We start from the raw sequence: 24,956 nt of genomic DNA on the forward strand, positions 1-24,956 counted from the left end.
CCCCCGTTCGGAAACGGGAGGTTCCCCGGAGAGAGAGGTGAAGCTTAATTCATGTAGAGTTCTTGTTCGGATTCGTGATCCTGTCTTGTTGTTTTAAACCTTCGGCTTCGCTCGCTGATGCTATGTCGGGGGGTTTTGTACGTTTTTCGTCGAGGGTAACGCGCTTGTGGCTTAATCGTAGGTTTTCTTTTCGGGGGATCGACTCGGTAAGACTCGGTAGACATTCACGGCTCGTTTTGAGAGTTTGTCTGGGTGGTGTTGGAGTTGATTGTCGTTGCTTTAGCTATTCGATCGCTTCGAGAGACGCGCCCTTGAGGACGACCAAGGGCGTCGGCGTTTGGTTGTACCACGCAGTCAGTCTAACATCATCAAAAGATCAACAGCTTGTAGGCCGGGAAGAACGCACAAGAGCACGTACGTACCTCGTTTTTCTGTACATAGCGCAAGATTATTTTTGGCTGAAATTATGCTTCGCGATAGGAACGGAAAGAAAAAGTATGCAGTGGCCTGATCAAGGGCTAGTGAACACATCACAACCGAGCCATCAAGGTTCGCTTTCATCACCACCACCATTCTAACATATCTCGGTATTACTGTGGGTGGAACCCGGTAGCTACCTTGAGCTGGCCACTAGCAAGACATCTTATCAGATGTCGTGTAGAATCTCAATATACTGGTTTCTCCCATCATCAAAATCATTTCTAAAGCTGGACGACGGGAGTTGTAGCGCGGAGCGTACTATCAACCCGACGCTACTCAGGAATGAAACACATTGCCGGCAGATGCCATACATTGCTTTTTCTGGTGAGACCGATTGTTCACTGCAATGCTAATCCCCCCGAAGGCACCCGAAGGGCCGAATGGCGCTTCAGAACCTATAGACAGGTCTTCCACGTTGACGTGCACCCAAGAAGAACGTGAAGACAGCAATATCGCACAGATCAATCATATCACCTAAGGAATACCCATAGACCTCATCTTCAAGCCCTCTCGCCGTTCCAACGCCAACACAGAAAAACCCCGAAACCCCCGTTGCCAGCAGATCATAGAACTACCTTAGTTAACCACGCGCCGCGCCGCGCCTCAGATAGCTCCCCCAACGAATCGCCGCCAAATCGCCGCCAAACCACACTCAGTCAAGCTCGCATACCTCACGTCCCCAATCACAAGCTACAACTCTGCCACCCGTTTTCTTGCCGCATGCTTCGTATCTATCTTATCCCGCCTACCTTATCCTTCCTATCGCAACGACATGTTCCCATGTGCCAAGCCACATCCTCCAAAGCATCGATCAGTAACAATCAATTAAATCAGTCAGCTGACAGTCGAAGCGCCCTACATTGATAGGTACATGTATCTGATCTGTACACACGCCAACGAACCAACGCCTCATCCCCCGCACCTCCTCTTCCGTTGCGAACCCTCCAACACATACATGCCCGCATGAACCCCGATCCCAACGCCGAGTGGGGGGACAAACCACCACCAGAGGTGCCAGCGAAGTGGAGGGGAAAGGAACATTCTCCAGCTCTCCCGAACGAGCTTGCTGTCATCCCGGCCTTCCTCCCATCTTCATTGGAGAGCCCCCTTTGGAGAAAACCCAACACTCTTTTCCCCTCACTGATTTGGCAAGTTTGGAGACCCGAAAAGCTCCCGTCTCCGCAAATAGCGTCAACCAGCTCAAAGCCATGCATGCATGTCCCGCTTTAGGTAGGCATTCGGCGGGCCGCCCGCCATCCTCTCCAAGAGAAAAGAACGCTCCCCCACTCCACCCCGAACAATCAGATGCCATTTAAATCACTCACAGGATACAAAGCCATTCGTCAGTAGCATAAATCGTTATTTGCCCAAATAACAATAGGCTGCATGATTGGGTCACCAGCAGGAGAGATAGAATTTTCCCGGGAATCAAAACACTCGTAGTTCATATTGCCACCTCAAAACAAAACTATCATACCACGAGACGAGAGAGAAAAAAGAATGAAGAATTCTCCATCTCGAGTCCCAGTCCAACCACCAACAAGAACTGCCGGAATTGTCAAGCGTAAAACACAGAAACCCCCCTTGGCCGCATGGCCGTTCTCCACAGGCTAATAGGAGGATCCCCCGTTTCGGCAATCATTGTTGGCAAATGGAACCGGTTCCAGCAGTCAAAGATCCACCCCAAGTCAACATCTTACAATCCTTCCACCCGCGTTGTCGAATGGAGGGCACACAGCTCGAGTTGGATATTGGCTATTGGCGAGCGAGCCGCTTCCGGGTTGTCAAATTTGATGGGAGCAGAAGAGTCATGCTGAATTTAGTGCTGTGAGGATCGAAAGTCAGCGCCTGAGCATCTTGGGATTTCAGGTCGGAGAGATGTGGCTTACGGAGCAAGAGCCGCAAGAGCAGGCAGTGCAGGAGCCAGCGCAGCTGGAGCCGCAGGAGGAGCAGGAGCTGTTCGCATTAGGTTAGCTTCAATGTTGGAGATATCAGAGGCATAGCTCATCCGGCGGGAAAGATCGAAACTCAAAGAGAATCCGAATCATCCAGAGAGATGGAAGATAGAGCGGGTGGTTCACTCACCAGGGGGCCATTTTGATAGTTTGGTGGTTGAAGCGAAGAGGCTTGAGTGTTTGTTTGTTGTAGAAGTCTGGAGTTTAAGCTGATGAGTCGGATGAAGAAAGAATCTCGTTTTCGACCAGAGTTGGTCTGGGTTTATATAGCCATCTCGGAGGCATGTCCCCCACGTATCAGTCAGCCAGACATCAGGCGGCTATCTGACGAGGAAGCGCGATTTCATTCGCGATTACGTGGAAGGCACGGGAGTCCTCGGAGAAGGGCCATGTCTATCCCTGGATGATCGGATAAGTAACCCGTAGTGTAGACCGCGAATACCGCGCGGGCTCTGTTGGCGGTAGAGAGATGACATGGCGGTTGTATGATACCGCATCAGGCTGGCACTCCCATGATTTGATCCGTAATAGCTCCCTGCGGCCTAGAGGAGGTGGACTGGCACCGTTGGGGAGCGGGGTCTGGGACCGAATCTACGGGTGCAGAGCTGTGCAAGCTTTGAGACGTGTGGTCGGCTGGTAAAACGGAGCAGGGTGCCACGTTCGGGCTGGGGTGGTCCACCCGACGACGGGGCGCCGGGCTCTTGTGATTGGATCAAGTGTGGCAGACTGGGCATCCACGCACGAGGGTTCGATATGGTGAACAGGGCGGCAGAATGGAGCGTGCATGGCTGCCGTGGTCGTGTGAATGTGATGCTGTAGGCGGGCTTGGAAGGATCGTCAATGGTGAGTGGATGAGAAGTGCCCGATGAGGGTAGCCCCGCCCATCTTCGGTCAAACGTTCGGGCTAGGAACAGCGTGGGAGGGTGGGCAGAGCCGGTCTGGATTGTGGATTATCGGATGTGTGAAGAAAGGCTGCTTCGGGGCGAAGAGCCATGAGAGTGGACGCCTCTGGGGCACGGCACAAGACTGAGGAAAGGCGACGGCGGCATTGCTCGTCGTGGTTGGGTGTGTATTGGTGTGAATCCGTCTGTGTATGCATGACAATGTATGTAGGACGACAGAGAAGGAAATCTGCTTGTGATGCGCTTGGCGGCGGCACCCGCGCGAAACAGAGTTTGTACCATCCCGCACCAAAGCCTTCAGGTGATGCGACGCAGCCATCCCGTATTGGCCAGAGTTGGGACTAGCTGTCTGCCCAAGTGGGATCCGTCTGCTTACTAGGCAGCCTCGAGTGGAAGAGGGAAAACAACAGACAGGAAAAGACGAGAGAATCGACAGACGATAGACTGGCCCAACGCCAGATGACCTCGCCATCCATCGTCATGGCAGAGTGAAAACCCTCAGGAAAGCGAGGTCGACGAGGACAACTCAGCGATGGAGTCTCACCAGTGAGACTATAGGCTCTTGCCTAAACCTCAGCTCTATCTCGGCTCCGCCGCTTGGAGGAGATTCAAGCGAACCTTGCCAGGGGAAGACAATCCCAGTAAAATCCCTATCGGACGTTCCGTAAAGAGAGGAGAGCGATAATACCTCTTAGCTAAAAGGCGTGGGTTGTCCAATCATCGAGATTGGTCGGCGGCGACGCTGAGCAACTCGTGATGGAGCAGGTTACCCAATCGGCCAATTACTCCGAGCTCGAGGTGAAGAGAGTCGAGAGACCGGTGAGAGGGGTGATGAAGCGAGACAGGCGAGAGAAACGGACAAGGAGAAGGAGGGAAATGGGGAGGCCGTGGCTTCTTACCGTGGGGGTTCTCAAAGAAATCTTGCCCTGCCTGAGGTCAAGCCGAGACCCGGAGGTAAACATCAGACGTCAGGAAAGACGAGGAGTTGAGTCTGACTGATCGATACAGTGTGCAGGTCTTCTTTGCCTTCCCATTCTCCCCAGCCTTCTGAACTCGGGCTGTTATCGCATATCTTGGCCGATTGGCTTCGGCCCTCAAAGCGGCCAACCCGACTGTGTTGCGGGCACTCGAATGAAGAGATGACAGAAAAGGTGCTCAGATGAGGGAGATAGGACGAGCGGCCCCTTTTATGCCTTCAACCATCTCTCTATCTCAGGGGCCTCAGAACGGCGGTGGAAGGGAGAAACGGCATTCCCCCGGTAGGAAGGGTAGTGCGAATTGGCTGGGGAAAATTGGCTCATCAAAACACCCGGTCCCTCAGCACCCGTCGCGAGTCGTCGACATGTTGAGTCCTGCCGCCTGACCTGACCATAGTTCGTGGATGCGCTGGCTATCTTGCTCACTTTCAGCAACATCGCGGGTGATGGTTGGCGGGTTGGTGATGGCGGAGACTGATTTTGTGTGAGATGCTGGGCCATCAAGGTTGGCCATCCGGGTTCCTGAGACACTCCCAAAATGGCCTTATCAATGCAGGCCATCAAGGTTCTCAACATCTGAGTTGCACTCAGCAGCATCTCTGTACTTGGCAGAATGATCTGACCAAATGCCAAAATATCGAATGAAAGTTCCTTGAAGCTGGCAATCTGGCTGAGAGGTTCAGTGTCCATATCTGTAGCAAGTTTGGGTTGTGACTGTGTCGAGACAGCCAAGCCACGGTTACGCTTGTTGTGTTGCATTTTGCCGTATGCACTCCGAACTTTTGAAGAAACCAATCTTCCGACACGTACAAGTCAACCAGATTAAGCAGGCCCTTTACAACCATCAAGTTGAAACAGTAAACGTGGAATCGCAGTCGTTAACGGTTCTCGACTGGAAAAGCCAATGTTCTATTAAGCCGTAATATTAGGCGAGTTGCCGTTGATTGGATTCAGAATCGAAAGCTAACTGCCAACTCAGGCACACTTTAAAACCTCGAGCGACGACCCGAAATGCTCGAAATTAAAGGCTGCCTTTGAACAGATCTCTCCAAGCAGCAAAGTTGATACCGGCACGAACTGTTGAATGATATGGCCTCGCGCATGGCAAGTCTGCAAATTTGTTCAACCAGTGTTGTAGGCCTGGGCCTCAAAGGTCGAGGTGACGTGGTCAAGCAAGATTCTTAAAAAAACAACTTGCTCGAAACGCTGTTGTCGATACGGCCTTCACCTCTTGGTCTCGTCAAGCCTCGATCCGATTACTTATAATCGGGCGAGGTCGAGAGCATTGCAAGTTGAAGCTTTTACTAGCCTGAGTACGTTGTTTGTCAAACCCAAAGTTGCTTGCTTTTTCGAAGGTCAAACTCCATATCTGATCGCAAGTCATTCGTCATTCCAAGAAAAATGTCGAAGGTCGACGGGAGCCTCCTCGATGAGCTGTCGTTGCGCAATTCATCGGCCATCGCGCCAAGGTCCCCATAATTGCGCCATCTGGGGCCCCGGGCAAGCGCCTCTCCGAGATCGTGACCCTTAGATCCGATCCGACCCTGGTCCCGCGAGCGACCCCTCCTCCCCATCAAGAAGCGCGGTGAGCTCCGCTCCCGCCGGATCGAACCCCGTGAGCGGGCCGTCCCGCTGGCCTTCTCTCTCTTCTTTGCAAAGATTCGGCCATGGGTGAGGGCTGCAGTCTTGGCGAATCCTGTCTCGGTGGCGCAACATCCCCTATGTATGACCCTGGGTCGATGAAGTGCGATCGAAAGCGTCCGCGCCATCCTGGCTATCCGCCGTCGCCTTTTGTCTCTGGAGCTGGAAGAGGGGAACCTATAAGATCAACATCGGATCTGTTGTTCGAGGTTGCTGCTCCGATGCGGCGACGCGTTCTGAGATATGACTACCCGGTGTAGGGATGGTCAAGCTGTCGCGAACGAGACCGATCCAAACCAGAATTGTAGATAACAAATCGGTAGGGGAAGAGACAGCACCCCCAACCGCAAGGAGAAAGGGGCATACGATTACAACGAGGCTGGCTCAGCCGCACACTAGAAGGTATTTAGACGCGGTGTACTTCACTCAACGTTCGCTCCACGATCCCCCTTGACCCCTCTTCGGCCCATATATTGTCTCGGCCCAGCATCTTGACGGCTCTTGGAAAAGCTCACAACACCATCAAAGTGGTGGGTGTTCGCAGAACGGGCCTACCAATCACGAGGAATAGCTCGTAGCCAGGCAAAGAATCCATCGACTCGAAAACGAAGGAGCCGTCACTGCCAAGACGATGAGGGTAAGATAGAGACCGAGGTAGAAAGCTGGGTCCTGGGGGGTCCAATGATAGAAGTCAGCGAGTAGCAATGAAGTCGATTTAAACTTTGCAAGAACACCAAAACCTGCAACGGCCCTCTTCACTCTTCGCTAGAAAAGAAATATCCCAATGGAGTCACCTGGACGCCACCTGCCATGATGGGAAAGTAGTACTCCCAAGGTACCTGACCCAGCCAGGACAGCTACTTCCAGTGCACCTGCACCTACACCTGCACCTGGCCTGCCTGTACAGTCATGAACCTTCCTATCGCGACCATAGCTGCATCCGTCGGGTGCATTGAAACAACCCCGACAAATAGAGAAGCCGCCCCGCCTGTCCTGTACCTGCTCTCCTACATGTGAAGGACCTGGCCTCTTCCGGACGGGAGACCCTACTGCTGTCTCGGTATGGATCACCACGGTCTGATGAGGCGATGATGGCAGTTAGCATACGCTGAATAATACATGGAATGGATCCATGAACTTTCCCAGGCCCAAGGGGTATCTATTCGAGTCTGCCACAACCATCAACATTGAGGTCAGCTGTGTTGTTGGCTATGGATGGTAAGGTGCGAGAACGAGTATGAGAACGAAGCTGGTTCCGTTGATGCCATGAAAGGAACATGGAAAGGATGCAACGAATCCAGACTTTCTGGCAGCTCGACCGTGTGGTTGCCGCAGTTTCCCTTCATGCGGTAGCTGGCACTGCATCACCACCACACCTTCACCGAGTTGCACGAAATATTGTATGAAGAGTTGAACTTGAACTTGAATTGCAAATCTCATTCATTGTTGATGCAATGGGGAACCATGGTCCCAGTTGCCAATGAACTCCGAGCCTATGTGTGTATGATGCCGCATAATAGAGATACGAGTCGTAGCTAATCCTCCCCGGAAAAACAAATCACGAACAAAACCCTACTTTGACAGACACAACCTGGATATCCACGACATTCGTATCATGATTTGCGCTAGTGTCCTCGGCCACTTGACCAAGATATGCCATTCCTGTAACCCCGACGCCAGAAAAATCACAATGGTTCGTTCATAGTGCCACCTTCTAGGTCTACTTCGTAGCGCTGGGGCTTCGTGCAAGTTTGACCTCACTCCCGGGAGGAGTGCGGCTTGGAGTACGAGGCTCCTATGCCCCGCCAGCTCGGGCCGCGAGAGGCTGCTTGTTTCGTCTCCCCAACAATGTGGCACCGTCAAGGCTGAGCTCAAAAGCACCCTTCTGTCTGTTCCGGTCTCTAACCTGTTGACGAGCTGCAGCCGTGACGGTCGCTGAGTGTTGACCGTAACCCTTCTCGTTCGCCGCAGGCGCTTGACGCTCACGCTCCCGTCCGCGATGCTCTTGTTGATCCTTGATTTGGGCGTTGCGCATGCTCTGCTCGAGTGCTTGTGTAGCCTGCGATGGCTTGTGGACATATTCGGCTTCCTTGTTCTCGGCCATTTCCGCATCTTCATCCTCGGACTCCTCATTAAGGTTGTTTAGGAAGCGTGCGGGAACACCACCCTTGGTACCGATTTGCTTCCGGCGCTTGGCCTCTTCCTCTTGCCTGTGAACAGCATATCCGACGTCGAACACCTCACGCAAGTTGACCGCACCAGGGGAACGGAAGTCGTAGCGACGATCACCATCATTGATTCTGCTGGCATCGAACGCACGCAGCATGTCGGGCTGCGTCTTCTTCTCCTCGCGAGGCGTAGGGCCGGAGCCCTTGATCCAGGGGTGAGCGAGGAATTCGGTGATTGTGTATCTCTTCTCGGGATCCACGGTGAGGAGGTGGGAAATGAGGTCTTGGGCAGACTTGGAAATATCATCCCACCAAGGGGATAAGAATGTGTACTGGCCCTTGGCGACCTTCTCCGTCAAAACCTCGATGCTCTCGTCGTAAAAAGGAGGGAAGCCGCAAAGGAGCGTGTAGAGGACACAGCCCAAGGCCCACATGTCGACCGACTTCGAGTAGCGCTCATCCTTGACGATTTCGGGAGCTGTGTATCCGACGGTGCCGCAAGGTGTCATGGTTTGGTTATCCCACACGATCTTGGACAGGCCAAAATCGGCAATCTTGATTTGGCCAATGCCGCCCGCACCAACTCCAGGGATGAAATCGCCCTCATCAACCTTGTCTTCATCACCAGGCTGCTTAGGCTTGGGGTTTTTGGACGGAATGACTGGGATAGGGCTGAAGAGGATGTTTTCAGGCTTGATATCACTGGGACATTGTATGTTAGCCGAATGGATGAGTGAATGACGTCACACGGAGATGCATGATGGGCGCTCCCACCGCCCGCCGCCTCGATCTCACCGATGTGGGCCGGTGAGGTAACCTATGTCGTACTTACCGATGAACAACGCCCCTCTCCTCGTGCAAGTACTCCAAAGCCTGCGCAACCTGCACAATGACGTGCCTTGAAAGCTCCTCACTGAAGTATGTGAGACGAACAATCTGGTGGAATAGTTCGCCACCGGGCGCCAACTCCAAGATGATGTAGTAATATTGCCGGGATTCGGAAAAGTCGATCAGCTTGATAATATTCGGGTGATCAAGTTGTCGCATAATTTGAACCTCTTTCAAGATGTTTGCTCTCTGTGTTGAGGTCAGCAAAGGTGTCCATCAAGCAGATGGGAGCCGTCCTCAACGTAACAGTGACTATAGAGCAACATGAAAGTGTCGAAAGTGAGGATAGCCCGAACAGTAGACAAATGAAATATAGAAAGTTTTCGCACCTCTGCAGCCTTGGGGACCTTCTTGAAGTCCGGATGTAAATGCTTGTTTCCCTATTCACGACCCTCGGTTGGTATGGGAATGCTCCAAAAGGCTCAAATAAAAAACAACAACGCAGCGAACAAGAAAAAGCGAGAAAATCATGGTCGCGGCCGTAACCACCCAAGCAAAAACTCACCTGCATGCTGTTCATTTCATACTTGCGGACGACCTTGATGGCACACTCGCCTGGGTGCTCGCCGGTAGTATCGCGCGCGCGGTAGACGTTGCTGAAGGCACCGTCGCCCATCTTTTCGACCAACTCCCATCTCTCCAGGCCGGGATATCTCGGGAATTTGCTCTTGCTCTCGTTCTCCTCAGCTACAAGCTTGGCCAAATGTGTGTTGTCGATGTTCTTGCCGGCCTTGGACGTCTTGTACTGGTTCGGCTCGGCGGCATGGGCGGCTGCGTGGTTTGCCTGGGCGGCGCGGTTCTGACCATCGCCAGCGACTGAGTACGCCTCGGGAATCGCCTGAGCAGGTGGTGCGGCAGCATACGCAGGCTCTGATACGCCTACGTGCGCCTTGGGCGGCGGTGACTGTTTGGCTGCCGGCTCATCGTTGTTCGCTCGAGCTTGCTTTCCTGTACGTCAAGATCGTCAGCAAGCTGGTAATCAACGAAAGGGGTTTCAAGCCACCACGGAGTGTCGTGACACGACACCCGCAAACAGCACGTAATGCGAAAGGGACCAGTCCGCCGACGAAGTAGTGGAAGAGAGGGGGTATCGTACCGTGTCGGATAAAGTTCTTAAGCTGCTGTATCGTCGACATGATGCTAGATTGGGCCGCTACGAAGGACGACGAAATGTGAGGTTATTCGCAAGGTTAGGTTTACGCAGGGCACGTCGCAGTAATCGGCGGCTAAATCGGTCAACCTGCCCCGTATTGAGGGGGACGCTCGATATTTGAGTGTGATTGGTAATGCGGAGATGGCGAAGCACGAGTCGTGGGAATATGCTCGATAGGCGATGCGGTACTTTGAACGCTGGGTAAAGTCGTGATGGATTGTTGTATCACGAGAAGAGAGAATTGAGGAAATGTCGAGGTCGACAGAAGCGGATGCAAGGTTGTTTCTTTGTGAATGGGGGAGGGGAACCAGCGGCTGAAAGGGAGAAATTGTTGCGAGAAGAAGGAATTTGTGGACTGCGGCGAGCGTTGGTGATGTTGGCGGAGGGGCAACGTGGACTCGGATGACGGAAGTTGGAGGAACAGGCAGCTGGAGATCGGGCGGGAAAACGGGCAGCAGCAGCACGTTTGTCTTGATTAGAAGAGGCCGGGGGACCAAGCGAGAGGGAAGGGGGAAAAGGGCAGACGGCGCTAGGGGCCGCACCAAAGCAAGGTAGAAAGAGGGAAATGGGTATGGATTTGGAGCCGGGGAGGGGTGTTGGTCGGGTTCAGGTTGACAGGGCCAGGCGAAGAAGAATGGTAGACGATGACGGCGTGTTCTGCCCGTAGTCGCTGTGCTGCGTACTTAGTTGGGTGTGCAAGCAGGGTAGAGGTACTTTGCTGCTCGTACCGTGCGACAAGTTGGGAGAAGTCAAAGACTTGGAATTTCTGGAGGGGGCGAGTACACTAGAGCGAAGAGGGGGGAGTGTGCGTTGCTTCGTCCTGGTCTTCGGAAGTGGCACACAGAGACGGGCTGACTACCGTGCTGGACAGTGGACTGGCCCGGCTGACTGGATTTGAGCGGCGATGATGATGACAGAGGTTTGGTGGACAAGCGTCAAATGAGGTAGCTGTTCGCCCAGCGAGGTGTGTGAGAGGCTGAGAGGGTGGGCGTGTGAAAGGTCGCGCAGATTGGACAGTGTGCGAGAGACAGGCTGCGGTCGGGGCTGTAGCTGCGCAAGGTGCTGATGATGATGATGTAAAAGGCCGAAGGGCCTTATTTTTATTTTGGAACCTTCGGTGAACCAGCCGAGCGTGAATCAGTGTAGGTAGGCAGGTAGGTATTGGGGCGACGGGAGGTGCAGGAGCAAAATCGACTTCATGTTTATCAGTAGATCGATTCAGAGAGGGAGACGACCTGAGGCAGAGCCCGTGGAGGAGCGACCTGAGAGAATGCAATCATATTGTGGCTGCAAAAAGCAAGTGATCGAGCAGCGGTAGGTAAGAGCATCAGTCATCAACAGTACCCGTGGAGGGGTTCCTTTTCGTTTCTTTACTCTTTTTTTTTTTCCGCTACTCTTTTCGTGCTTCCCCTCATCATGTGTTTCCCAGATGCAGTCACGTCACTCAATAGTCTGAATGATGATTACCTAATGCACAGACCACACAGATGGGCAGGCTTTTTGTGAGAGAGGAATGGTTGGGAAAACGCAAGGAAAGAAGTAGGTGGTCACTTGCTTCTTTCCCTAATATTCTCTTCTCAACGAGATTGTCTTGTGTGGTGTTTCGCTCGTCGAAAAAAGCAGCAGGAGCCAAGGTGGGGTATTTCCCAGTACTTTGCCAGTGTACGTACTATGTGTGATCGATACCTTACTTGGAGGTGCCCGAGACCACATACGCGCCTTGAGGTAACCGTGCATGGCTTGAGGAAGGCGCCTCGATGCGTTCTGGACTTCTCCTGCCGTGCGCGACGAAGGCCACGCAGCGTACCCTGTGGTGGAAGGAGCTACTTTGGCTTCTCTCCCTTTCCGGCCAGCATCATCAAAGGCACTTTACTCAACTCGCTCTCCATTCCTGCCGGCGTCGATTTCGCAGATACTTCATGTACACTGGAGGTACCTGAGGATTTCTAATCATTCCAGAGATGTTCCATCGATGATCTTCCTTGCTTCCTACCTTACCTTACTTCGACTGGGAAGAAGACTCCTTATCTAAACCTCTCAACTCGATCCTCATGATGTTTGCAGTCAACCTAAACCAATCGAATCGTTTCAAAACGTCTCTCTCACTACAACTCGGCCATTCCAACCCCGGACCCATTCGCCCTGTACCAGATCCAAGATCGGGCCTCAGAAGGGACAGGGGAATGGCTAGTGCCAAGCAAGGGACATCAAGAAGCCTCTCGTCGATTATCCGCGGGATTCACCATACATACACTGGACAATTACTACACTTGCTACGCTGAACCATGTTCTCAATGATAGCGAGGTTCAGGCAATTGATGACACAGCACTGAGGACAAGAATCGGCACACATACACACACAGTTCAGCAAACATACTGCAACTGTGTTGCGACCACGAACGACGCTACGTCGGCGCCAAGGAACCAGAGTTCAGGGGCGCTGGACACGCTAGAGTCGGCCACTTGCGTTGTTAAGTTGGGATGATGCATGACATGGCACTGTGTTTTTTCTGACAGAATTGACAGTCACTACAATCACGGCAACCAGCCAGGGCAGAGCAACAGCCAGGAGCCAGAAGCAGCTTTGAGACTGGATTCATCATTCGGGAGCCCTCACAATTGGCAATACCATCTACAACCATCTGACAGCTCACTCCTCGCCCCATCTCAATCTGGGTCATTCATATCTGTACATACCATGGGCCCCGGCCAAACCAGGACTGGGGTCAAACGAGGGCGCGAGTCCAAGATGCAAAACTCGCATTTTCCCGTCTGCCCTCCCGCCGCCATGTTTCCCAATTCCATGATTTGAGCACACGGTTGCAGCCAGACACGCACGACACGCCAGGCTTGCCAGTCCCAGGCGCACAAGAACCAGATGCCAGGACTCCAGAAGCAGGGCCCGGTTGGCGTGGTCAACCTTGAACCCATGGCTGTGATCCAACCCATCCCATGGTGCCCATCCAGGATCGGAGCCTGTTCCACTCGCTTGGATGGCGTGGGGCCCCCATTATGACGTCTGCTTCATCGTCATACCCGCTTCTGGCAGGGATGGCATCTTTGGAACCAGACGCCCTGATGCATCATTGGGGGGTAAATATGGATTCGGCCACTCTGCCTGAGGCCATAGGCCAGATTGAGGCATGACCAGTCAGGGCCCATGATTCATTCCTCTCCGGGGGCATTCCCTCCAGCGTCCAGCATAGAGTACTTGCTCAGTCTGACCTGCAACACCAAATGCTCACTCCCAGATTATCGTCACCATCGTCAACCAAAAATGTCTTTTGCAGGGGTTGGCCGCTACTTTTCTCTCTCTTTCTCTTTTCCCAACCTGCAGTCCAATTTGCTGATACACCGCCCAGCCTGTCTTAGATTCTCAATCGCCTCTCCTTCCGAGGCCATTTCGATACTTGTCTCCGCTTCGCGTCTTCCCGCATCACTGGGCCACTGTCGCACCGTACCGCTTGCATTGCCCGTTCTGTTTGCCGCTTGAGCCAATCATATATCACGCTCGATCCACTTACCGAGTCACCCCGCGACTAACCATATGCCTCCGAGATGATGATGGGCGACGATGCGCAAGCCACACACGCCAATGTCATTTCACTGACGACGCTTTTCCTTACGCAGTCACTAGATTTGTCTCCAACTAGGTATGGATTATGGCAGCCCATCTCTCATTGATATGCGGGAAATCGGCTAGTCAGATACACAAAGCGGCCTCCCGCCCGTCATCCACGCGACGCGGGAGTCTCAGTCACGAGCTCGGTGTGTGCCGCCCCATTTCTACGAGGTTAATAAAGATACCTATCGGTACCTGCCTGCCTCGTGTGCGAGGATATCACAATATAGCCCGCTGTCAACGCATCGCGATGACCTCTCTGTTTCAGAGTGAGGCTCGTCTTAGGGCATAGGCACTCGTTGGTCAATATGAAGGGCAGATGGGAAGATGGTATTATCAAACACGTCGTTTAGCTCGCTCTCGTACTTGACGCTGGATAGCTCGTGGTTCTTCTCAGCTGCCTGACGAGATTTGCTAGGCTATTCCACTAATGCAAACTCCATGCTCTAGCTAAAGATATCCTCATCGCTTGTTGCATCGCAAACCCGCAAACGGCGAGAAGAAAAAGGCCTGAAGCCAGAGCGCCGAATGGACTGGTCCAGACCGCTGCTCTGCACGAGCCATCTTCTGTCGTCATTCATACCTTACCTCTCCACGTTCGGCGCGGCTTTGGCCGAATGAGAATTCTCTAACCCTTTCTGCAGCACCAGCCACATCTCATCCCATCCCAGTCGAACTGCTGCGGTGTTGCCGCCACACATATCTCAGGATGGCAAACATGGTTCAGTCTACACTGCGTCACATCTCGCCCAACGGGTAAGCCAGCATTAAACTCGGTGGCCTAACAACTTGAACTCGATAGCAACACTCTTAGACGAGTCTTGGTCGTCGGACTTGGCCTATCATTCACTCTAGCCAAGATACTAGCTTCAAGCGCACATACAGAAGAGTGAGCGTTTTGCGGGATTCAAAGTGTATCAACATGGTAGTCCAGTTTCCGGGTTCCCAATTACAAACTTGATGCCGAGTATTCAAGACTCGACCCATGATGAGCAACGACAACAACGCGCCTACTTTTCGGCTCGCTTAGTGCGACTTCCAAAGTCAAAGACAGGCAACTCCAATTGGCTCCATGATTCGATCTACTCTGGTTTACAGTCTCTGGTGCTAGGTGGAACATGCTGCATTCACGATCATCAAAGATTCAAAGCGAGATGCGGCTCACAATCCCGGGCGCCGCCAACGCTGTACCGAGATGATCGTCGTGACGAATGGACAGGCCTACCTCTTGGCGCAGCCTACTTGTTCCTAAATCTGCAGGTTGGACGTTGTAAACGCGCGTTGAAATTACGAAGAGACAATCCAGCTGCGTTCGTGTGCCTCGCTCCAAACTTCCAAAGTGACGCGAAACACCCCTTTGACGTCATGCCTTTTGCCCCCACGCCCATGGCAGAATAGCGACGGCAGGACGACTGCACAATGCTGAAATCGGGCACGTGGCACGTCACATCATCACCGCATCGCCATTGGCCATTGGCGTCTCGAAATAAACTGCCTTGAATCATCTCCCGAGTTAACCGTTTGGATAGCAACACGACAATAGTGCGGACGTTTAGTCACAACGTTGGTGAGCCAGTCGGGCGCTTGCCTCCTTGAGCCGCGGCAACGTATATCCTGACGTCGCGAGACCATCCTTTACGGCAGTCTCTCCGAACCCATTTGCAGCGGCTTGCAGATTTCTTCAGCCATGAGACTGTTTGCCCCGGCACCTTTTGGGACAATACTGCAGACAAGTGTGTTTCCACAAATTCCGAGGCCGCAATGTCCACTATGAAGTCATTATGGTCAGGGCGGACTAGGCCATCTTGTTTCTCACCCCCTGAGAATGCACCTGGCTAGGATCTTTAGATCAGCATTGGGGTTTTCTGACCAACGGGCTGCTGATACGGGCCTCGACGAAGCATCGATAAGCTAGCTCGACATCTGCATCAATTTGGATCAAGTTTCATCTGCTGCTTCGAGGCCTTGAAGGATCGTAATCAACTGATCGACTTAATGGTTAAGAAGTCAGACGCGATGTACTTCACTGTTCAACTTGCTGTTACAACGCGCATGTTCTACCTACTCGTGATCTTCCACCGGTTGGGCTCCGACTTAGACAGGACGAGAGCTCCACAATTTAGGCTCTAATGGTTGGGCTGAAAACCGCGGACTACCTTTAACAGGACTTGAAGTCAAGGAAGGCGCTGCAATATCCTGACTTTTTTATGCGATTGTAAAGCTTCAAGAGGCTACGCTTCAGTTCATAGGAGAAGCTACCCCATGCCGCTGCCTGACGATGCTGATCAGCAGTCAGGGTGGCACAGCATGAGTGCTGGTCCCAGTCGCCGTAGTAATTACTTCACGGCCGGCTGGTGCAGACACTTATCCCTCGTTACAATCAGTTCCTGACGCTCTAAACGTAACTGAGTGGCTGAAGTATGGCCTGAGTCGCGGATATCTAATTGCAAGGCATCGCGGAACCTTTGCACACGCAAGATGTCCTCCCAAGACCCTTCCAGCCGCCCGGGTGGCCGGGGACGACCGCAAACTTCGACTTTGTAGTATGTAGTCAGCTATCAACAACAGAACGTCATTTTGCTTTGGTTCGCCCTCTTCACGACGTGAACTTGTCACTCAAGTTGGTCCAAATATGAAAGAGGATGTTCGATGATGACATGGTGAAGTCACAGAGGGAATCATACTCTTTTCTCTTCGTGCTGTGCCGCCGACGCGCGCGCGCGCGCGCTCAGCGTCAGACGGGTGGACGCAGGTACATCTGGGAGTGACCGCCAGCCCCCGTCCTGGTGATATCGGAAGAGTGAATGAGTTTTGGGCAGGCAGACGATTATCAGGCGAACCCCTCGGGAGCATGGGGTGTCGATGTGCGGTCCTCGGTACCCCTCTGAACCTGATCATCATTCCATACACCCAAATACACCGGCGGACTCGTTGTACCGTGTACAGCAATCCGCAACGGCCTTCCGTGTCACGAGTAAAGTGCAACTGCGGAGGAAAAGAGAAAAGATCTGCTTTGGCAGAGTGGAGGGGGTGTAGATCGGCTGCGGGAATCGCCACTTTCGGTAGACTAGAGGTTGCGGGGGCGGGGGAATAGGGCGGAATTGTGATATTTGTTCAGGAGGCTTGGGGATGACGGACACTGTGACTTCAAATTATTGGCTTGATACATCTTCTTGAGAGCTTAATTTGATCTATCTATTTGATTGATTAGTCTAATGTCTGTGTTGGAATGTGTTGCGTACATGATTTCTGTGAGAGGCAAACGTTGAAGAGGCAGCTCTTTTGGGTCTCGCCTTGTAGGATCATATAATGTGAAAGACATTTCCTCAGTTTGATCATGCCCTCTTGGTTAGATGAAGTACAGATTTTCTAGTTTGTTATTCTAAGATTTTACCTTATTTTCAATTATTTATGCAGTGTGGACAAACACGATCATTCAGTGAGGTAGGGAGAGGAAGTAAATCGAAGCAAGCAAGCATGAAACTGGCTCACGTCAATGAACCAGAAAGGTAACTGATATGCCCACCTCTACAACCAACTAGGGTTCTGTCCAAATTGGGTACCTTGAGGGTGTATATGAGTATGGTACGCATCTACAACTCTGAAAGTCCGCGACTGATAGCTAAGTTGGATAGGAGTCGTGCTATCCTATTGACTACTGGACAATGTTGACATATAGGTATGTATCATTCATAAGAAGTATCAACGAAACTCATACTAATATACAAGTTTGGTATTGAACCCTTATCATTCTTGCGCGTTATACTTGATTGAAGAGTTCTCGATTCGATCAATGTTCTGGGAAACTAGAGATATACAAGTCAACTCGTAATCGATGGGGCATGGTAATGTACTAGGTAAGAAGCCAGTGGGCGGCTACAAATATCAAGAGGGCAAGTAAAATTGAACCTTTTGGAAAGCATGTGGTATTTCTCGGCGTATTGAAGACAAAGTATGGTCAGTTGCTCAAAGCTATAGGATTGTCGGACATTTATGCTAGAGCCTAGGGACTTAGCAAGCAGTTTGAGAGACGATTGAGAGACTCAGATCATATTTGGATCCAGCTGCGGGTTGATTTTGATCCGTCAAGGGCTTTGGAACTGATTGAAACGTTCCAGGGCGTCGGTTTCGCGGTTAGATTAGCAATGCTATCGTCTCTGACCAAAAACCTGCACGCTTCATTGGATCCTGCCGTACGCTGTTAGATGACGAGCTATAGAGGCTGGCGTAAAGCTCCAGGTTTCAAAGACCTACGAAAACTGTAGTGTTCATCGTCCTCAGTCCATGCTAAAGCGTTCAAATTCAAAGTAGCTTCATTATTCCCAATGATGAACAGGGTGCTGGTAAATATACCGGCAATGTATCGAAGTCATTCACACATCTTAGAAAATGATTCAAACCTTTGAACCTCATTTACGCGAATGAGCAGACTCCTAGACCTCATGGTTCTCGCATACATTAGTTGAACTTCAAGAAGAGTATGGCCGATGAGAGACTGATGGATGGGCTTCGCCAGGCGGCCATGTAATGACGAACAGAATGCCTTTGACAGGTGACCAGGTCGAGGTCATTCATTGAATCATTGGTCCTAGCTGAGTTCTATGCTTTTACATACAACTCAATCCTGTTTGCTCACATATAGTCCATCAGCTGTCCTTATTGTGCGCACTCTCGCCGTCAGAACTTCCATAGTCTGGTCAAAGAACAACGCTGATGAGTGTCACACATTGGGTGATTGCTCCCAGCCAGCTCACTCGAGCCACTGCTCCCAAAGACTCCTCCCAGTAATTGTCCCAAAGTAGCAGTAGGGAGATATTGGCATAGGTAACCCCGACTATACTCCTGCGGACTGAGTGGCTGCGACCCACGTGCCGTCGGACTCCCACACGTACACACGTGCAACTTCACTTCCGGGTCATATTCCGAAAGTTTTCAAGCCTTGCCACGATTCCGAACCGCAGCAGCAGCGGCAGGCGACTCCAAGTCGGCCCCGTCACTTCTTCTTCTTCTTCTTCTTCTTCTTCTTCATGGGCCTGAGCATCGTCACCGACACCGGACCTCAACAATGACGATGACCGCGAGGGGATCACGATATTTGTAGCCACCGTCTACTTGTTCAAAGAAAGAGCATTGAAAATGTTACAAGTCATACTTTCTCTGCAGTACCAGACCTTATGCTTGAGCCACGCATTGCCTGCCCGCAGTCAAATTGAGCAGGGCAGACACTCAGGAACGGCGTGACCGACGAGGCCCAAAGTGTGCTCTCAACAATCAGCTGCTAGTGCGGCCGCATCGCTCACCGCCCCACGCTTTCCACACGTCAAGAAGTCGGAGCAGATGAGCTGCACGCAGGCCTGCCCTGGTATCTCAAAAATGCCCGATGGGTTTATCCTGTGCCGACAAGTGGACCTCATTCCGGGGCTCCACATGCTGACCAGACCTAAAGGGCGTTGACAACTGGAGTGTGGTCACAGCTGAAGCGTGACCCGACATCGGGACGGGGACGGGGACCTTGACTCCACAGATAAGATACCCAGGAAAAACTTAGCGCCGCTAATTCTCCCCCCCGCCAAACAGCGCTGCCCATCCCACCTCCATTGACTCACACAGAATTAATTGGCCCATGCCGTCACTCACCTTTTACTTTTTTTTCTCAGAAGTACCAACAACAATCTTTCCAGCTCTTCATCCGGTCAATTGCTTCGACGCAAACTTCCTCTGTTCCGCAAAACCTCAATTGATTCCCCCTAAACCCCCTACAACATCATTGACAAAATGGCCGGCGAGAAGGGAAAGGTCTGCTTGGCGTAAGTGTCTGCCCCTCCTTTCCTCCAATTTCGAGGGCCGCGCCTGGCCCTGCGAACTTCGGTACCAAAAGTTTTGTGGAGCGAGGTTCTGCCGGACAAGGTTTTTGGCTCTCACGTGCCTCATTGAGCCACAATGATCTTCAGCCACGTGATGGCTAGAAGGTGAACTACAAAGCTGTTGTCAATTTAGAGATACGTCGGGCATGAGGAGAGGGAAAAAATGATAGATTTGATGCTAATCAACACTCTATAGCTACTCAGGTGGTCTTGATACCAGCACTATTCTGGCCTGGCTCTTGGAACAGGGGTAAGTCATTGACCAAAACGGAATTTTGGCAAGTCAAAGCTAACTTGATAATTAGATACTCCGTTGTGTATGTGCTTCTCGGCCGTCTGTAATGGCAGGCGTCAGTTTGGACTTGCTAGTCTAACATGGAAACAGCTGCTACCTCGCCAATGTTGGACAGGAAGAGGGTGAGAGGTCATGTCCTCCGTATCCCTACATCAAAGCTGACTGATTATTAGACTGGGCCGCTGTTGAGCAGAAGGGTTCGTTGCCCAACTCCAGATCCCGTTCATACCTTGTGGGAAGGGCATCATTCGATCCAGTGAACTAACATCGTCAACTACACAGCTCTCCAGATTGGTGCCGAGAAGGCACGTGGACACCATGCTCACAAGCTGTCGTTTATAATCCTGAAGACTGTGCTAACAAGCTATCCTAGATGATCATTGATGATCTCAAGCGCGAGTTCGTCGAGGAGTGAGTCATCAATGAATCCATCTGAATGGTCCGCTGCTAACACCATTTCAGGATCTGCTGGAAGGCTGTTCAATGCGTAAGTAACCCTTGGTGTACGGCTTCGACTATGCCAAATGGCTCACAACTATCTGCCTGTTGCAGAACGCCATCTACGAGGACCAGTACCTTCTGGGTAAGTTAATTCAATGACCGAAGACATTTGTGTGCTCATTTCCTCCACAGGTACCAGTCTGGCCCGCCCCATCATTGCTCGGGGACAGATGAAGGCTGCCGCCGCCACCGGGTGAGCTTAAACGGATATCCATTTGGGAAGATTGAACTGACATGGTATCGCAAGCTGCCAATTCGTTTCCCACGGCTGCGTAAGTGATGAACACATCTGACTCTTTTTCACTGTTGACTAACTCTGCTCGCAGACCGGCAAGGGGTAAGTGATCAAAGGCTTTTGGAAGCATGTGTCTCGTGCGAGGCTGACTGCTGACATTGTGGAACAGTAACGACCAAGTTCGTTTCGGTAAGACTGCTGGCCTGTTCATCGACGATTCCCCCCTGAATACTAACGGGATATAGAGCTTGCTTTCTACACAATCAACCCCGAGATCAAGGTCATTGCCCCGTGGCGTGGTACGTAAACCCCCAGTGTTTGTCAAGTAACCTTCTCCTGACTAACGAACTTGTCCAGACCCTACCTTCTTCAATCGCTTCCAGGTAAGTCTTTGGTGCCGCGATTTCAGCTGAACGCGCATTGTGTTTCAAGTATCGGCGCTGACGCTTTGGCACCATAGGGACGCAACGACCTTCTTGACTACGCGGCTGAGAAGGGTAAGCTATTCTTGCTCCTTTTATTATTCATTTGCTAAAATGTTATCCAGGCATCCCCGTCACCAGCACCAAGGCTAAGCCTTACTCTATGGTACGAGACCCCCCTTCCTTCACCAACACTCAGACGCCACTTACGACCATATGCTGACTTGACCTAGGATGACAACTTCGGTACTTCACCCCATCTCGGAAGAAAATAGGACCCTGCTGACCTGAAAAGCCCACTGCTCGTACGAGGCTGGCATGCTCGAGGACCCCGATGTCACCCCTCCCGAGGACATGTGGACCAAGACCGTCTCTCCCCTTAAGGCTCCCGATACCCCCCTCGACATCACCATTCACTTTGACAAGGGTATTCCCGTCAAGGTCGTCACTCCTCAGCAGACTGCCACCGACGATGTCGAGCTCTTCGCCCTGCTCAACGCCATTGGCAAGGAGCACGCCGTCGGCCGTATTGTGAGTCTCTTGACCTCCTCAAACTATACCACGTTGCTTGAAGCCTGTGTGAACTAACACCACACGTAGGATATTGTCGAGAACCGGTACAGAAAATATCCTCCTTGATGATGAAACTCAAACTGACTTGAACATCAGCATGATCGGCCTGAAGAGCCGTGGCTGCTACGACTCCCCCGCCATGACTATCCTCCGTCTGGCTCACATTTCCCTCGAGGGTCTCGTCCTGGACGGTAAAGTTCGTGCTTACCGCGACTTGCTGTCCAAGCAATGGTCGGAATGCCTTTACAACGGCTCCTACTTCAGCCCCGAGCGCGAGTTCTTGCAGCGTAAGTCCCAGTTCCCCCACAATTGATGAGAGGAGCCGAAAGCTAATCGTGTTGACAGCGTCCCTGGACCACTCCCAGCAGCGTGTACGGAGAATCCGATTCCCTTATGATGGTTGTGTCGTGGCTGACAGTGATCGTTCTAGGTCAACGGCGAGGTCCGCCTCCGCCTGTACAAGGGCAACGCTTACTGCCTGGGTCGCAAGTCCGACGAGAAGCTCTACTCCGAGGAGGATGCTTCCATGGACTCTCTCACCACCTTCGACCCCTCTGAGACTGTAAGACTACCCTCAGAATTGATGGAAGAAAATTGCAAACTAACGAGATGTGACAGTCTGGCTTCATCACCATCAACGCCATCCGCCTCAAGAAGGTACGTGAACAACCAGATGCGTTGCCTTTTCCTGTTCACTAGCTAATGTCGCGATAGTTCGGTCTCCAGAAGGCCGAGGCCGGTCTCAAGTTCTAAAGAGACGACGCTTGAATTCGGAAAATGCACCTCGATAGTTCCTATGCCCATGCCGACAGGTCGTTGTAGATCTGGAAAGTCTATCGTAGCAATACAAGGATTCTGTTTCTGATCAACTATGATTCACCTTGCCAGGACGCCGTGATATTTCTTCCACCATACACAATTTTGCGAGCACAGCCTTGTCCCATAGTTCAAGAAGCCCGCGTTCACGAGCGCCTATAATTCTGGGAAGAGACCAACCTCGTGTGATGAGCAGAAGCAAGGGTATCAGACTGCCAAGGTGGCCAGGATAAAAGTGGCGCGCGAGAGCGCCTCACATAGATAGGCCGATCATCTCAGGATCAGGGGACCCGGGGAATGCAGAAACGTCGAATAGACAGTTGCAATGGTATCTCCAGAGTCTATAGAAACATCTTAAGCTGAGAGAGCTACTAACTCGTAGTTGCCGAAACCGTGTACCTAAACCTCTAATGCCCACGAACCTTAACTAAGTACGAAACTCTATTTCTTGTTTCCAACATCTAAAAAGACAAACAGTCAGCACTCTTCAGATTACCAAACATTGGTAAATTGAATAGCTTTCAACTTACTGAATTGGAAGTGGATAATATCACCATCTTGAACAACCTTCAAAGAAAAAGCAAAGAGATCAGCGATGCTAATTTGTTAGGGATTAGACTGGCTAAAACTCACATAAGACTTTCCTTCCTGGCGGTACTTGCCAGCAGCCTTGATGGGGCCCATGGACTTGCCGCCCTCGCAGAGGTCGTGGAAGTCCTGGTAGGCGACAACTTCAGCCTTGATGAAGCCCCTCTCAAAGTCGCTGTGGATGGCGCCGGCGGCTTGCGGAGCAAGGCAGTTCCTCGGGATCGTCCAGCATCTGATTTCCTTTTCACCCGCTGATAGAAAGGTCAGTACGGTCAGTCAGGGGCAGCAAACTGTAAACATACCAGTAAAGTAGTACTGCAGTCCAAGCTTCGTGAACCCTTCCGTCACAATCTTATCCAACTTGGACTTGACCTTGCTCTCCTTGAGGAACTCGTCCAGGGCGGCCGGGTCGTCCTTCAAGCTGTGCACCTTCTCCTCAAACTCGACAGAGAAGGGGATGATGTCGCGCGGGACGCCGCCGTGCTCGGTGACCCACTTGGCGATGGACGGGAGGTACTTGCTCTTTTGGCGGAGGTAGTCCTTCATTGTCAGGTTGACGAGGTAGATGACGGGCTTGGTGGTGATGAGCGACATCTTTTCGTTGATGAGGGCGATTTCGGCGGGGGTCCAGCTTCCGTCGCGGACTGGGGTGTTCTTCTCCAGCATCTAGTTTACGGTTGTAAGAATGTGACTGTTTCGAAACGGCGGATAATTTGAGCCTGGAAAGTTTGAGCTTACAGCTTGGATCTTTGTCGTTGTCTCGGTGAAGAGAGGCAGCATCTTGTATTTGCCTCCTGCCTTCTTGACAATCAGTTCCTCAGCGACGATGGTCTTGGCCAGAATGTCTGAGAAGAGTGTAAGCCAAGTGAACCAGATTTTGACAGTACAAAATTACATACCAAGATCCTTCTTGCAAAGCTCATTTTGAATGGTTTCTAGTCAAGGGTTCAGTCAGTTTTCTCAACTTGAGAGACGTGCCAGAGTTGTCTGAACTAACCCAAGTCCCGGACGGGATCAACTGAGTCATCCACGTGCAAAACCTCGTCGTTGTCAAATGCTCTATTTACACGACACAAGTCAGTCACCACTCATCACGACGTAGCACTTTAGCCACAGACGATGGATACAGTACCTGACAATGTGGAACATGCCATCAACAGCCTGGATATGAGACAAGAAAGCGTTTCCAAGTCCCGCTCCCGTCGAAGCACCCTTGATCAACCCAGCAATGTCGGTGACCTGCAGGTACGCGGGGTACATGGAAGGCGGCTTCCAGAGATCACACAAAAAGTCCTACACAAACAGACACATTGCCTACGTTTCAGCCACAAGATTCTATTATGGTGGCAAAATTTCTCAACTCTCTCTCAACTTACATATCGAGCGTCGGGAACAGCACATCTCGCCTCGTTAGGCTCAATCGTACAAAAGGGGTAATTCTCCGCCGCGGCGCTCTGCTCGGTCAAGAGGTTGAAGAGACTCGACTTGCCCACGTTGGGCAGGCCGACGCAGCCCATCTTGAGGTTCTTGCTGACCCTGCCAAACGCCACGACATTGTCCTTGACAACTTCAATCTTTTTCGGAGGCATGGCGACGAACTGTTTTTTTTTTTTTTGACGAGCTGAATGTACTTGATCAACACACGAGAATAAAATTTCTACCAGAAAATTTCCCTCTTCGAGAGTTGTAAAAAGACAGATCCTGCGGGCAAACTTTTTTGAAAATGGCCTGATTATTCGATTTTAGGCCCACTTTAGAACAAGGGTTAAGGAAGATGCAGTTTTAGGGGTCCTTTTCTGGAAGGCGGCTCGTGCGGAATCGGCGTCTGGGGAAAATGACCAAAATAACCGCCCCACGCGCTGCTCTAAGCCCTCCA

The 24,956-nt window shown here is 51.7% G+C and overlaps 3 protein-coding genes across 3 annotated transcripts; 1 reads left to right on the forward strand and 2 right to left on the reverse strand.

The window, feature by feature from the left end:
* Positions 1 to 7,750: 7,750 nt before the first annotated feature.
* Positions 7,751 to 10,147, reverse strand: srk1 (MAPK-activated protein kinase Srk1; the record flags this gene model as incomplete). The annotated part of the gene is made up of 5 exons (XM_065756029.1): positions 7,751 to 8,825; positions 8,956 to 9,200; positions 9,341 to 9,391; positions 9,517 to 9,959; positions 10,108 to 10,147. 5 exons carry the CDS (start codon positions 10,145 to 10,147, stop codon positions 7,751 to 7,753), a joined length of 1,854 nt encoding a protein of 617 aa, XP_065615269.1.
* A 9,414-nt stretch (positions 10,148 to 19,561) lies between these two features.
* Positions 19,562 to 22,429, forward strand: ARG1 (argininosuccinate synthetase; the record flags this gene model as incomplete). The annotated part of the gene is made up of 24 exons (XM_053193268.2): positions 19,562 to 19,593; positions 19,847 to 19,900; positions 19,956 to 19,967; positions 20,036 to 20,067; positions 20,119 to 20,177; positions 20,319 to 20,356; positions 20,408 to 20,432; positions 20,498 to 20,528; positions 20,579 to 20,639; positions 20,694 to 20,718; positions 20,773 to 20,783; positions 20,851 to 20,870; positions 20,927 to 20,980; positions 21,039 to 21,064; positions 21,142 to 21,178; positions 21,229 to 21,269; positions 21,337 to 21,349; positions 21,399 to 21,634; positions 21,704 to 21,720; positions 21,773 to 21,963; positions 22,022 to 22,047; positions 22,107 to 22,238; positions 22,295 to 22,333; positions 22,391 to 22,429. 24 exons carry the CDS (start codon positions 19,562 to 19,564, stop codon positions 22,427 to 22,429), a joined length of 1,251 nt encoding a protein of 416 aa, XP_053049386.1.
* Positions 22,430 to 22,470: 41 nt separating this feature from the next.
* N0V96_000750 (uncharacterized protein) lies at positions 22,471 to 24,669 on the reverse strand (the record flags this gene model as incomplete). The annotated part of the gene is made up of 9 exons (XM_065756030.1): positions 22,471 to 22,509; positions 22,915 to 22,953; positions 23,126 to 23,331; positions 23,383 to 23,746; positions 23,819 to 23,925; positions 23,980 to 24,015; positions 24,078 to 24,139; positions 24,213 to 24,373; positions 24,457 to 24,669. The coding sequence occupies 9 exons, from the start codon at positions 24,667 to 24,669 to the stop codon at positions 22,471 to 22,473; spliced, it is 1,227 nt and encodes a 408-aa protein (XP_065615270.1).
* Between the last annotated feature and the right edge of the window lie 287 nt (positions 24,670 to 24,956).

The sequence above is a fragment of the Colletotrichum fioriniae genome (assembly GCF_027942845.1).
Source record: "Colletotrichum fioriniae strain IMI 355084 chromosome Unknown scaffold_1, whole genome shotgun sequence".
NCBI lineage: Eukaryota > Fungi > Ascomycota > Sordariomycetes > Glomerellales > Glomerellaceae > Colletotrichum > Colletotrichum fioriniae.